Below are 12,863 nucleotides of genomic sequence, written 5' to 3'. Positions count from 1 at the left end.
GACTCTTTTTTTCCTTTAAATTCTTCCTACCAGAGGGCTCGGTTGAGAAAAGTAGCGTTTAGACAAAGATGCCTGCAAGCCCCAGAGCGGGAAACAGGTGGAGAAAATGGGTGCCCCGCGCTATCCCGTGGAGGGGCTTTATACGCTTAGGAGTGACCCTTCACAGATTCAAACATTCCTTCAAATTCTTAAGGGGAACCAGACTACCCGGTTCCCTTCCATCTCAGGAAACCCTACAGTTCCCTCCCTTGATTTCTGAGAAACAGGTGTCTGTTCTCCTGGGACCAGCTTGGTTTCGCTGGAAACGTCTGCCCCCTCCCGGCCACAAATTGGAACTGTAGGGACTGTCCGCCCGCACCGACAAAGAGGCGCAGATTCCGAAGGTACCGAGTCAGAACCGAGTTAATTAACATTCCTGAAATTTTAATCTTTATTTAGCTCTTGGATGTTCATATCCTATCAGTCTGAGTCTTCCGAAGTAAAGATTCCAAATCCCTGGCTCAAACGTCAACGAAAGAAAGCTAACTTTTCCTTAAGCCAGGTCTCGGTGAGGTCGTCTGTGGTGCGGATTTCAAACACCTAGATAAAGAGCAATCTAGCATTATGATCCAGAGAGGATTCCTAACCCCCCCCCCCCCCTAGGACTCAGGAGTCCAGATTCCAGCCATCCTCCTTCAAACCCAGGAATCCGCGCCCCAGTCTCTACTAGAAATCCAGGAGTTGTCCTCCTCTGTTTTTCAAAAAGCCTTCCTGCTTCAAATTCAGAAATCCGGGCCTCCACATCCCTCCTTTCTCAGACCCTGGAGTCCAGGCCCATTCCTCTCCTCTCAGACCTAAGGATTCGGGACCAGCCTTTTTCTCTGGGGTCTAGAACTTAGCCCCACCACCTCCCAGCCCCCCGACTCCAAGGGCCCAGCCCCTGGCTCGCTCCCTCAGCCCCTCCAGTGCTATGGGGGCCCTCAGGACCTTTGTAAGCTCCGCGATCTGCACCAGCCTGTTTTTACTTCCCGCGTACATCATCTGTTGTTCAGGCTTGCAGCCTGTGTGAGAAAGGGAAATGGATGTGGTTGGGAACACAACATAACTTGCAAAGCTTTAGTAATGTCCGGTAGGCACAGAGGTTCAAGGAGCCTTATAGGAGGACCTTGAAGGTCATCCGTCCTCAAGAGTTTCTACATTTGTTTGGGAGCTTCAAGTTGTAGTGAGGGTCTCTGGGAGAAGATTTAGAAGCCTGTCGGGGATTTCCAGGTAACATGAACAGGATTTCGTGAGCTCTTGATGAATCTAAATGCCTACCTTCACTTTATAGCTCCCATGTACAAAGCACTCGAGTGCGCGCGCGCGCGCACGCACACACACACACACACACACACACACACACACACACACACACACACAGTCACGCACTTTTATTTTTCTTTTCCTTAGACAGGGTCTCGCTACGTAGCCCAGATTGATCTTGAACTCACCATGTGAATTCACAAAGATCTGTTTGCCCTTGCCTCCTGAGTGCTGGGATTTAACAACTTGCACCACCATGCCTGCCTGCTCTCCTTGTTCAGATAAATTCTCACTTTGTAGTTTAATCCGGCCTGGCATTCACAGTCCTTTGCCCTCAGCTTCCCAAGTTAGAACAGGACCAGGCCTGGCCATGGTGCCTTTATGGGGTGGGAGTGTGTGTGTGTGTGTGTGTGTGTGTTTCTGCACGCATGTGTGTAGGGGGAATTGTTGTTTGAGACAGTCTCTACATAGCTCTGGCTGTGTTGGGACTTGCTATTCACACCAGACTGGTCTCAAATTCAGAGATATCTGCCTGCCTCTGCCTCCTGTGTGCCGGTTTTAAAAGGTGTTACTATTATACTTGGTGATGTTGATTTTTGTTTTGTTTTGGTGCTGCTGGGGATAGAACTCAGGGCCTGCAGCATACTGGGCCAGTGCTCTTCATATATATATATATATATATATATATATATATATATATATTTAAAGGTGTCTGTACCCACTTACAGACATATTCATAGTCTCACACACACACTCATAATCACTCACACACACTCACACTCTCGAACACACTCACAGACTTACACTTACAAACATACACATCATATACACACACTCAACACACACACACACACAACAATTACACACACACACACACTGCTCCTCAGAATCTAAGACCCTTTCCTCACCCACGGGGCTGGAGAAGATGAAACACAAAGGGTAGGACACCCTGCCGTCGTCATGCACGTACTTATAGCTGTAGACCACGAACCTATGGAAGAGAAAGAGAATTCACACTCAGGACCTGAGAAGCTGCGCCATCGATGCTCTCTGAGTTCACATCCTTGAATCTGGGGCTAGGACCCCCGACTTCCCTCTCCCAATAATGGGACCTGAGTGCTGGCTCAGCAGTTGCATGCTGGGAACTGGTGCCTGACCCAGGAACTGGAACTGCATGTGAGCCAAGGTGCTAAGCACCACAGTCTGACCAATTGGATTTCATAGAAAGACAAACTTAAGATAAAACGCTAAACAAAATCAGAATTGAACCCGTACTCCCGGGGGCGAGGCCCCCTTCTGGGCCCTGGCTCTTTGCAGTTGCCAAAAGTTCCTGAGCTGGGGAATGAGGTCCAAAAGCTGAGAGATCCCAAAAGAAATGAGTCAAGATGAAAGATAAGGACGACCAGCTTGAGTCAGGCAGAGGGGCAGCAGCCTCTTATACCCAGAAGGCTAGAACAGGAGGGTGGAATCAGACGACCAGGAGGGGTAGAGGCAAAACAATCGGGAATCCAGGGCTGACCTTGGCTGTGTATTGAGTTCAGAGCCAACCTGGTACACAGGAGACTGTGTTTCAAAGAAACAAGAGGAGCTGGAGAGATGGCTCTGTGACAGAGTCCTTTTTTGTTCTTATGTAGGGCTACAGAGCAGTTTCCCAGGACCCAGTGTCAGCTGGCTCACATACACACATGCACATACTTGGACACAGACATACACGTGAATCATACATTAAAGCCTCTTTTACAAGGTGGAGTGCTGGAAGAGATGTTTCAGCAGTTAAGAACAACCGTTGCTCTCACAGAGCACTGCGTTCAGTTCCCTGCACCCACAAAGTTGGTCACAATGCTCTGAGACTCCAGTTCTAGGGGATCCACAGCCCCCTTTAGGCCTCTAAGGACAGACATGCACGGAAACACGCATACTCAGAAATTTAAAAATAAAAACTTTTTTGAGACATGGGGCTCACTATCTAGTCCTGGTTGCCCTGGAACTGTCTTTGCAGACCAGGCTGGCCTTGAACTCACAGAGATCCACCTGCCTCTGCCTCCCAAGTGCTGGTATTAAAGGTACATGCTACCGCTACCTGACCTTAATTTTTTTTAAAATACCCTCCTGATTTGTTTACCCCTTAAAAAATTAGTAGTATAAGGGCTGGAAAGATGGGTCAGTTTTTTAAAGCACTTGGCTGCTCTTGCAGAGGACCTAGGTTCCATTCCCAAGACCCATATGGTAGCTTAATACTCCAGTTAGGAGATCCTATGATATCTTCTGACATCTGCTGGCACTAAGCATATATGAGCTCTGCAGTCATAACTGCAGGCAAAATAGTCATGTACATAAAACAACTAAATAGATCTTCAACATACTAGTGAGAAATTCTGCAATAAAAGAATACTAGAACAACAAAGTCTAGGCTCTGACTTCTTGGCTTCAAACTCAGAGATCCTGAGCTCATAAACACAACTAGAGCCCAACAGTCCCCCAATTTATAGTAGGTCTATCACCCCCTACCCATAGTCCCACACTCTATCCCTTCCCCACATATACCTGGGCTGTCTCTCTGGCAACTCCAACTTAAGTTCCTCTGGGGAAACATTCTGAGACAGAGAGAGAGAGAGAGAGAGAGAGAGAGAGAGAGAGAGAGAGAGCAAACAAATGATTGTCATTCAATTCATTAAATGATTACTTAAAATGTGCGGAGACATTGATCTAAGAAGCGCATGTGGATTCATTGAGATGTCTCAGAATCCTGCAGGAAGGTCTTATTATGCCCACTTAACAGCTACAGAAACTGAGGCCCAGTAGTGTCAAGGGGCTTGCCCCACATTGCACAAGACAGTAAATGCCAGAGTTCCGATTTGTGTCTGTGTTCCCATGGTAACCACTCTACTATACTTCCTTTTAGGGGGCCTAAGGGAGCCTAGCTCTTCCTGGTCAATACCCTTCTCTGCCAAACAGCCTTAGCTCCAGAAGGAAGGAAGGAAGGCTGTTGCAGAGGGCAAGGCCACAGTGGGAGGTTTATCCAGTTATATGGGGTTGCTAGTGGCTTTGGGCTACCTTATCTAAAATGAAACCCCCCCCCTTTTTTTTTTAAACTCTAGGGCCTTGCTCAACAGGGAAGAGCTCTGTTCAGTTGTCTCCCCAACCTTTTCTTTTTAATTTAACTCCCATGCTGGCTAGTTTATGTCAACTTGACACAAGAGTCATCTGAGGGGAGGGAACCTCAATTGAGAATTGCCTCCATTAGATCAGATGTAGGCAAAGCCTACCGGGCACTTTCTTTGGTGATATGGGCCCACGCCTGGGTACTGTAAGAAAGCAGGTTGACCACACCATGAGAAACCAGCGAGCAGAACCCTTGCATAGCCTCTGCATCAGCTCCTGCCTCCAAGTGTCAGCCAACTTTGAGATCCTGTCCTGACTTTCCCCGGTGGACTGTGATTCAGGATATGTAAGCCAAAGAAACCCTTTTCTTCCCAGCTTGTTTTGGTCATGGTGTTTTATCACAACGATAGTAACCCTGACTAAAACACCTGGCTTTTTTTGCAGAAATAAGGCCTGGAACTTACTATGTAGACCAGGTTGGCCCCTCTTGAGTTCAGGCATTAAAAGCCAGTGCCAGCACACCCAGTCTTTATTTGGCTTTTTGATACAGGGTCTCTTGTAGTCCAGGCTGGCCTCCAACTAACACTATAACCAAGAATGACCTTGAATCCTGGTCCCTCTCTCTCCGCCCCTAGAGGGCCAGCATTACAGGCATGTGTCACTGTGCCCTGTTTATGAGGTACCTGGAACCAACCCTGGGAGCACTCTTACCAACTTTGTCCCCAGACCTCCCCCTGTATTTAGGGGATCAAGCATCCCAGCCCCTCACCTGGAATTCGTCTTCTAGCACCACCATCTGCCGGTCTTTGTCCACTTTCACTGGGGAGGGATAGAACACAGGTTACAGACCCTCCCCATCCCAAGGGATACCAGCCCAGCTTTCCCTGCCTTGTCCCCCCCTCCCCCCAGCACGACCCTTCACAGGGCAGAGGTCACTGACTTATGATGGCGGCATTGTTGGTCTCTTTTCGGAAACGGAATTTCCTCAGTGTTTCCTTTAGCTCCGGGTCCACGTCACACACCACCAGGGAGTCGGACTGCCAACGGGACAGGGGGGTGCTGAGCTGGCTTAGCCTCTAACCTGGCCCCTTTCCTGATTCAGCATTTCCATAAGTCAAAGAAGAAGCTGAAGGTAGCCCATATGAAAGGCCTTTAGCAAAGGCCTCAGAGGGTCGAGGGTTGTGGGGGGAGCAGTAACCAAGACACACAGTTCAGCCCCGAGGTATGCACAGAGTCCGGTGGGGACTCTTGGATTACTCCAGAAGACCCAAGGATCTGCTCGCCTGGGGCCAAACCACCACCTCTATGACCCCGCTTTGCCGCAGCTGGGTCCCTTCCCTCCCTGCCTGTGACCTTCATCCCCCAGCTGACCTCCATTCAGGTACCCTCTTTGTTCCAGGTCACCCTAAACCTCAGCCCCCTCACCCTTCCGTGTCACCCAGGCCCTCTGACCATGTTTTTTCTGTCCTCAGGCCTCTTCTCAGTTCCTCTGTCTTCTAGGGGTGGGGGCCCGGGCTGTGAAAGGGGGAAGCTTTCATCTAACACCACATCCTGTTTATGCCTGGCCTAGGACAACTGTCACAAAGGGCTCCTCCCCTTCCTTCCTTCCCTGCATCTGTCAGAGGCTTCAGTCACCCCTAAGATGGGGGTTCGAATACTGCCTCACTGTGCCCTAGATAAATCATGTCTTTGGTCTGGGATTGCTGTAAAGAGAAAATAGCATCGACTATCTCCCAGGTTGAAAGGGATACCTAATAAAGAGTAAATAAGCCTGGTGTTGTGGAACACACGTTTATTTTTTATTTTCCTGATTTTTCAAGACAGGGTTTTTCTGTGTAGGTCCTCTCTTGTAGACCAGGCTGGCCTTGAACTCAAAGATCAGCCTGTCTCTGCCTCCCAAGTGCTGGGATTAAAGTTTGTCACCACCCACTGCTAAATTCAACTATTTTATCAACTCCATCTCCCAGGTCCTACTGCCCCTAGAGCAGTGACAGGCTACATCGGGAAAGCCTGTCTCAAAATTAATAAATGCTACAATGGAAATGGTGGCCTATTATTAGAGATGTTTTTGTGCACTGCGTGAAGATGAATCTCTGTCCTTCCTTGCCTGCCTAAGGCACCTTCTGATTGGTTAAAATGAAAAGCCTGTGGCCTATGGCAAAAGGCAGACTAGCAAGGTGGGACAGAGAGAGGAACTCTGGGAAAGGATCAGGCGTGGGAAATGTGGAGGAAGTGGACTGTATGAAACTGAGGAGAGGTAACCAGCCACATGGCGGAACTTAGATTAGGATAAATGGAATAACTGAGTTACAGGCTAGCTGGGAACAAGCCTAGCTTAAGGCCAAAAGCTATTAAATAACTATAAAGATTTCCGTGTTGTTTGGGAGCAAGGGCAGGCATAGAAAAGGCCCAGTTACAGCACATTTTATATAGATACACACACATACACACACATATACATATAATGTTTATATATATATACACCTATATACTATTATATATGTGTACATATATTATAATATGTTATATAATTTTAAGTATATAATTAAATATGTTTAATTAAATCTATACAATTTAAATCCAAATTCTAATGTTTATTAATTATATAACATAATTTTATTTTTTTTTTTTGGTTCTTTTTTTCGGAGCTGGGGACCGAACCCAGGGCCTTGCGCTTCCTAAGCAATCGCTCTACCATTGAGCTAAATCCCCAACCCCATAACATAATTTTATATATCTCGTCCAGCAGTCAGTATTGCTACAAGTCTGAGGCCAATCTAGTTGACCACAGTGAACTCCAGGCAAGCCAGAGTCACACAGAGACAATGCATACCAAAAGACCAAAATATGGCCCGTGAGATGGCTCAGAAGGTAAAGGCACTTCCCATGAAGCCTGAAAAATTGAATTTCATTCCTTGGACCCACACAAGGAAGGAGAGAACTGATTCCCACAAATTGTCTTCTGGCCTCCACCGGTGGGATGGGGCATGTTCCTGCATACACAAACATAAACAAATGAACTGCAATCTAATAAAAAATGGAAAAGCTAAGAGCAGACGCTAGCACGGCACAGCGATGCAGTCTGTCATTCCAACCCTGGAGAGGCAGAAGTGCAAGGCATCCTGAGCTACACAGTTCAGATTCTTGTCAGAAACAAAACAGCCGCCCCTTTAATTTCAGAATTTGGCAGGTAAAGACAGGAGATCAAGAGCTAAGGACAACCTTGTCTACATAGCAAATTTGAGATCAACCTGGACTACAGTGAAGCCAGCCTGGGCATACATAAGATCCTGTCTCAACAAAACAAAACAAATAAAACAAAACAAAACAAAAAACATCATCAAAAAACAGGGGGTTCGGGCTGGAGAGATGGCTCAGCGGTTAAAAGCACTGACTGCTCTTCCAGAGGTCCTGAGTTCAATTCCCAGCAACCACATGGTGGCTCACAACCATCTGTAAAGAGAACCGATGCCCTCTTCTGGTGTATCTGAAGACAGCTACAGTGTACTTATATATAATAAATAAATAAATCTTAAACCAAAAACAAACAAACAAAAAAAAAAAAAACCAGGGGGTTCCAGAGATGTTCACCCATCTAAGACCAGTTAAGAGTACTGGCAGCTGGGAAGTGGCGGTACACACCTTTCATCCCACCACCCTGAAGGCAGAGACAGGCAGATCTTCGAGTGTGAGGTCAGTCTGGTCTATCCAGTGAGTTCCGGGCTCGCCATGGCTATACAGAAAAACCCTTCTCAAACAAAACAAAACAAAAACAAAAACAAACAAACACAAACTCTAGGAAATCTGATAAAATAAACAAGCATTGAGGGGTGGTGTGTAGCTCAGTGAAAGACATGGCCGTCTCCCCCAGATCACTGAGGACCCCCTCCTCCAGTTGACATGGACCGAGGGATCAGCCAAGTCCCCTCCCTCCCACATCCATTCGGAGGCCTGGCCCTACTATGCACTGAGCCTCCGTCCCCACCCCAGCAGGGTAACACACACACACACACACACACACACACACACACACACACACTAGCATGCAAAGGGCCTGGCCTCTTGATCTCATGTGTGTCCCACACAAATACTCGAATGTTCATATTGTTCCCCTTCCCTTGAAATAATTCCTAGACAATGCGACCTACTTATGTGCATAAATTAAAAAAAATCAATTCATAAACCCAACTGTCCTATAAAGGAGAAATAAAAGCAAAGTAACTTATGAGAAAACCATATGTATTTTAGTGAAGAAATATAGGTAAGCAAAAGAAAATATTTGTTAAATCCTTGCTCCACTTGGTTTTCTGTGCTGGCTCCCCTCCATGCTACCTGCCAGGCCATGTCTCCAGCTCTTCTCCCACTCTTCCTATACTCTGTCCCTGCCCCCTGATGGGTCTTCCCCCGAGCCTCTCCATACAATGTTAGTTCTTCTGTTTTAAAAACAAAGAACCCTGTCTCCAGCTTGGGTGGTGGTACACATCTCTAATCCCAGCACTCAGGAATCTGAGGCAGGAGTCTTGGCCAGCCACAAATATCTAACAAGACATTGTCTCCAAAGACCAAAAATAAAGGGGGGGAGGGCTGGAGAGATGGCTCATTGGTTAAGAGCACTGACTGGGGGTTGGGGATTTAGCTCAGTGGTAGAGCGCTTACCTAGGAAGCGCAAGGCCCTGGGTTCGGTCCCCAGCTCCGAAAAAAAGAACCAAAAAAAAAAAAAAAAAAAGCACTGACTGCTCTTCCAGAGGTCCTGAGTTCAAATCCCAGCAACCACGTGGTGGCTCACAACCATCTGCAATGGGATCCGATGCCCCCTTCTGGTGTGTCTGAAGACAACTACAGTGTATTCATATAAATAAAATAAATAAATCTCCAAAAAAGAAAAAGAGAAAGAAAGGAAGGAAGAAAGAAAGAAAGAAAAGGGGGGGAGATAGATCAACAGTTAAGAGTATTTATTAGCTGCTCTTCCAGAGAACCTGCATTTCTTTCCCAGAACACACACTATGTTCTGAGAGCTGTAACTACAGTTACAGGAGATCCGATGCCCTCTTCTGGCTTCTATGGGCACCAGGCACAAATATGATGCATCAAAAAACACGCAGGCAAAACACCCATATACATACAATAAAAACTAACCTATAAACAAAGATTACATGTAATTTGGCTAGCACTATAGCTTGGTTGGTAGAGTGCTTATCTAGTATGCACGCCCTGGTTCAATCCCCTGTGCCATATAAACTGTATATACTAGCACACCTAGCACTCAAGAGGTGCAGACCGGTGGATCTACAGTTCAAGATCATTCTTAGCTATCCGGAGAGTTAAGAGGCCAATCTGAGCTACAAGACCTGTCTCAAAAAAAAAAAAAAAAAAAAAAAAAAAAAAAAAAAAAAAAAAAAGGAAAGGAAAGGAAAAGAAGGAAAAGAAAAAGCTGGGTTTGGTGGTGCATGCCTTTAATCCAGATACCCAGGATGTAAAGGTGGGTGGAGCTCTGTGAATTTGAGGCCAGCCTGGTATCTGTAGTTGAGTTCCATGGCAGCCAGAGTTATACAATGAGACCCTGTCTCAGAACAAACAAGGCTCAGCAGTTTTCTCAGCAGACTCAGGTGTTTGGTGGCAAGCTTAACTACCTGAGTTTGAACCCACAGGATAAGACAGAAGTGATTCCTGCTAGCTATTCTCCGATCTCCACTTGTATGCCATTGCAACCACATCTGTTAAGTTTAACCTCCTTCCAAACTTTCCCAAAACAACCATCTATAACTCCTTGCTACAATGCTAGTTTAAGAGAGGGAGAAAAAAAAAAAAAAAAGACAATATATGTGTTTCTCTGTGAAGCCCTGAAACTCTCTATCCTGGAACTCGCTCTGTAGACCTGACTGGACTCGAACTCAGATAGCCACTTGCTTCTGCCTCTGTGTCGACCAGGCTAGCTTCGAGCTTACAGAAATGCCCTGCTGGGATAGGATGCGCCGCTAAGCCTGTCTACTCTTTTTTGTGGTATCTTCACAGTCTTGGTTTAGTGCTCATTTCTTTTTTTCTTTTTCTTTTTTTTTTTTTTTTTTCTTTTTTTCGGAGCTGGGGACCGAACCCAGGGCCTTGCTCTTGCTAGGCAAGCGCTCTACCACTGAGCTAAATCCCCAACCCCTTAGTGCTCATTTCTTTTCTCAACTCATGTGCCCTCATTTCTCCAAGTTGCGTCTGGTCCTTGTCTCCATTCATCCCTCATACCCTCCCTGGCATCGGTCACCAACTCCCACAGCTTCAATTACCATCTCTAATGATCCTTGAATCCTGGTCTCCAGCTTCAATTTATGCCCGAGGTGGGGCAGTGTTCTTGACCTCAGTGTTGGGTGTCCCACACGGAGCTTCTCCTCTGGGACCCAGTCTCCCAGAGGGCTTTGTCCTGGACTTTTCTCTTCCGCTCCATGGCAAAAGGGTAGTTCAATGGGCCACCTGGACGTCCCTCCCACTTCGCACCGCCTCCCTCCCCATGGTCCCTCCCAGATGCAACCCCGCCCCAAATTCCGGGGCAGCTCCCTGAGGAGCTCTCCCTTCTGTGTTCCATTCCTTCTCATCCCATTTCCCTATGTCAGCCAGAGGCGTCCCTTCCAAACTCCCAAGTCCCCGAGATCTTCTTGGCCATGAATCCCTGCCCGGTCCGTCACCACTCTAGTCGTTTGTGCCTTCAGCACAAGCGCAGTCTCCCTCCAGTGGCCAAACATCTGGCCGCAGCTCATTTCCTACCACTCCCTGTCGTAAATTCGACACTCCACCCTGTGTTTCTTGGAGTTCTCGGAACAAGCCACGTCGCTGTCACCCTTCTGGAGCGCTGGCCCCTTTCCAATCAGTTCACCCCGACGCAGGACAGATTGTGGATGGACTAAGATTATGACAAAAGTGATGGAAGCCATCTTCATTTATTGACAGCCTCTTATGTGTGGGGTCTTTCCACCCTTAAATAAGGTTCGACCTCGCTCTTCTTGAGGAGTCACTTGAGGCATGGCCGATCGACACCAGGAGCCGGGATGCAGCATTGTCATCCCAAAGGACCACGTTACTACAGGACACAGACCCAGGGCGGGACGTGACTGAGGGGCGGGAGGAGGGGGGTCCTTGAACGCCAGAATGAGGAATTGTGACTCGGTTCGCCGCCACTGAGTTAGACGGGCGCGAGACTGCCCCCTGCGGGCCCGTAGGTCCAATCGCGGGCTCCGCCAGCCCGTTGCCCGGGGCAACGCGGCGCGCGCCCCTCCTCTTCCCGGCCCTCTGTTCTCCGCCCAGGGCCTGGCCGTCTGTCCGTCACCTTCTTGTCAGACCAATCGTAGTGAGGAGGGGGCGGGCCTCTCAGGCCTCGTTCCAGCCCTGTCGCTCCCCTCCAGGCCAGGACCCCGCCTTTCTCGCCGCACACCTCCCACCCTTCGGGCTGCCCTCGCCGCCAGTTGGCTGGGCTCACCGTCTGTCAATCGGGTGTGAGCTAATGCTGGCGCACAGTGGCCCTCCGGGGCGGGGCCAGGGGCGGTGACGCACGGCGCGGTGACGCAGCGCGACGGCGGCGGCGGCGGCGGCGGTGGTCGGTGCGGGAGGAGGGAGGGGAGCTCTCGGGCCAGAGAGGGGGCGACGGCGGTGGCGACGGCGGCGGCAGCGGCGCTGGTGGCGGCGGCTGCCTGAGGAGGCGCGGGTGGCGGCGGCGGCGGCGGAGGCCGAGGCGGTGAGTCTCGGGCAAGGCCGGGCCGGCGGGCGCGGGGCGGCGGCGGTCGAGGCGCGCGGCGCTCCCCTCAGGGCGACCCAGGCCGCGCGGCCGGCCCCGCCCCCTCAGGGACCCCGCGCCGCGGGCTGCGGCGGCCGGCGGACTCGGGCTTCGGGAGGCCGGAGAATCCTGGAGGACCCCTTAGGGTCTCCGACTCAGCCGGCTTCTCCCCACCCGGGCCCCTTCCTCAGTTTCCCTCCCAAACCGTCACGCCCTGGGGATAGCCAAGCGGCCGGGCCCGGGGACCTCTGTCCTGACCCGGCACGCATCTGCCTGGTCCTCCCGCACGACTCCAGCGGCCTCCCCGGAGACCACCCTCAGCTTTCAACTGTCTCCTCTGGGGACGTTCCCCATTGATCCCCGCCCTTTGGTCCTTGGTTCTCTCCCCACATCTTCCTTCTGGATCGCAACACATTCCTTGGTGGCTACTCGTCCTATGTCTCCACAGCACATATATTTCAGGCATTTCCCCCCAGGAGCCTCTCTGAAGCCCCCAAACCGCCCCCCACACACTCTCTGCATCTAACCCCCCCATCTGCATCACATATTCAAGTCATCTCCTTCAGACTTCTTCAAATACCCCAAGAATTTACCCTCCTACCTCTCCCCATTCCAGAAATCTTAGAGATCTTCACTTTTATCCCCAAATTTTTCAGGATGTCCCTGGTGACCACTACATCATCCTTGAAGAGTTTGCATATCCCAGAACAGTCTTCTTCAGATACTCATG

At 49.4% G+C, this 12,863-nt stretch overlaps 2 protein-coding genes across 9 annotated transcripts in view; one reads left to right on the top strand and one right to left on the bottom strand.

Moving 5' to 3' along the window:
• Positions 1-406: 406 nt before the first annotated feature.
• On the bottom strand, positions 407-10,761 carry Gmfg (glia maturation factor, gamma). Of its 7 annotated transcripts, none has more exon segments than NM_001429255.1 (7): positions 407-579; positions 967-1,040; positions 2,190-2,272; positions 3,826-3,875; positions 5,153-5,202; positions 5,324-5,420; positions 10,656-10,761. In NM_001429255.1, coding segments are annotated over 7 exon segments (429 nt in total). In that variant the 5' UTR covers positions 10,659-10,761; the 3' UTR covers positions 407-507.
• A 1,163-nt stretch (positions 10,762-11,924) lies between these two features.
• Positions 11,925-12,863, top strand: part of Samd4b (sterile alpha motif domain containing 4B) — a 38,438-nt gene continuing 37,499 nt past the window's right edge. Inside the window, 1 exon segment of one of the 2 annotated variants that reach the window (NM_001107498.2) lies at positions 11,925-12,094. The gene's annotated coding sequence lies outside the window, so the exon portion shown is untranslated. 2 annotated transcript variants of the gene reach the window in all.

This window comes from Rattus norvegicus, chromosome 1, assembly GCF_021556685.1.
Source record: "Rattus norvegicus strain SHRSP/BbbUtx chromosome 1, alternate assembly SHRSP_T2T, whole genome shotgun sequence".
Classification (NCBI taxonomy): domain Eukaryota; kingdom Metazoa; phylum Chordata; class Mammalia; order Rodentia; family Muridae; genus Rattus; species Rattus norvegicus.
This window is presented reverse-complemented; position numbering and strand designations above follow the sequence as displayed.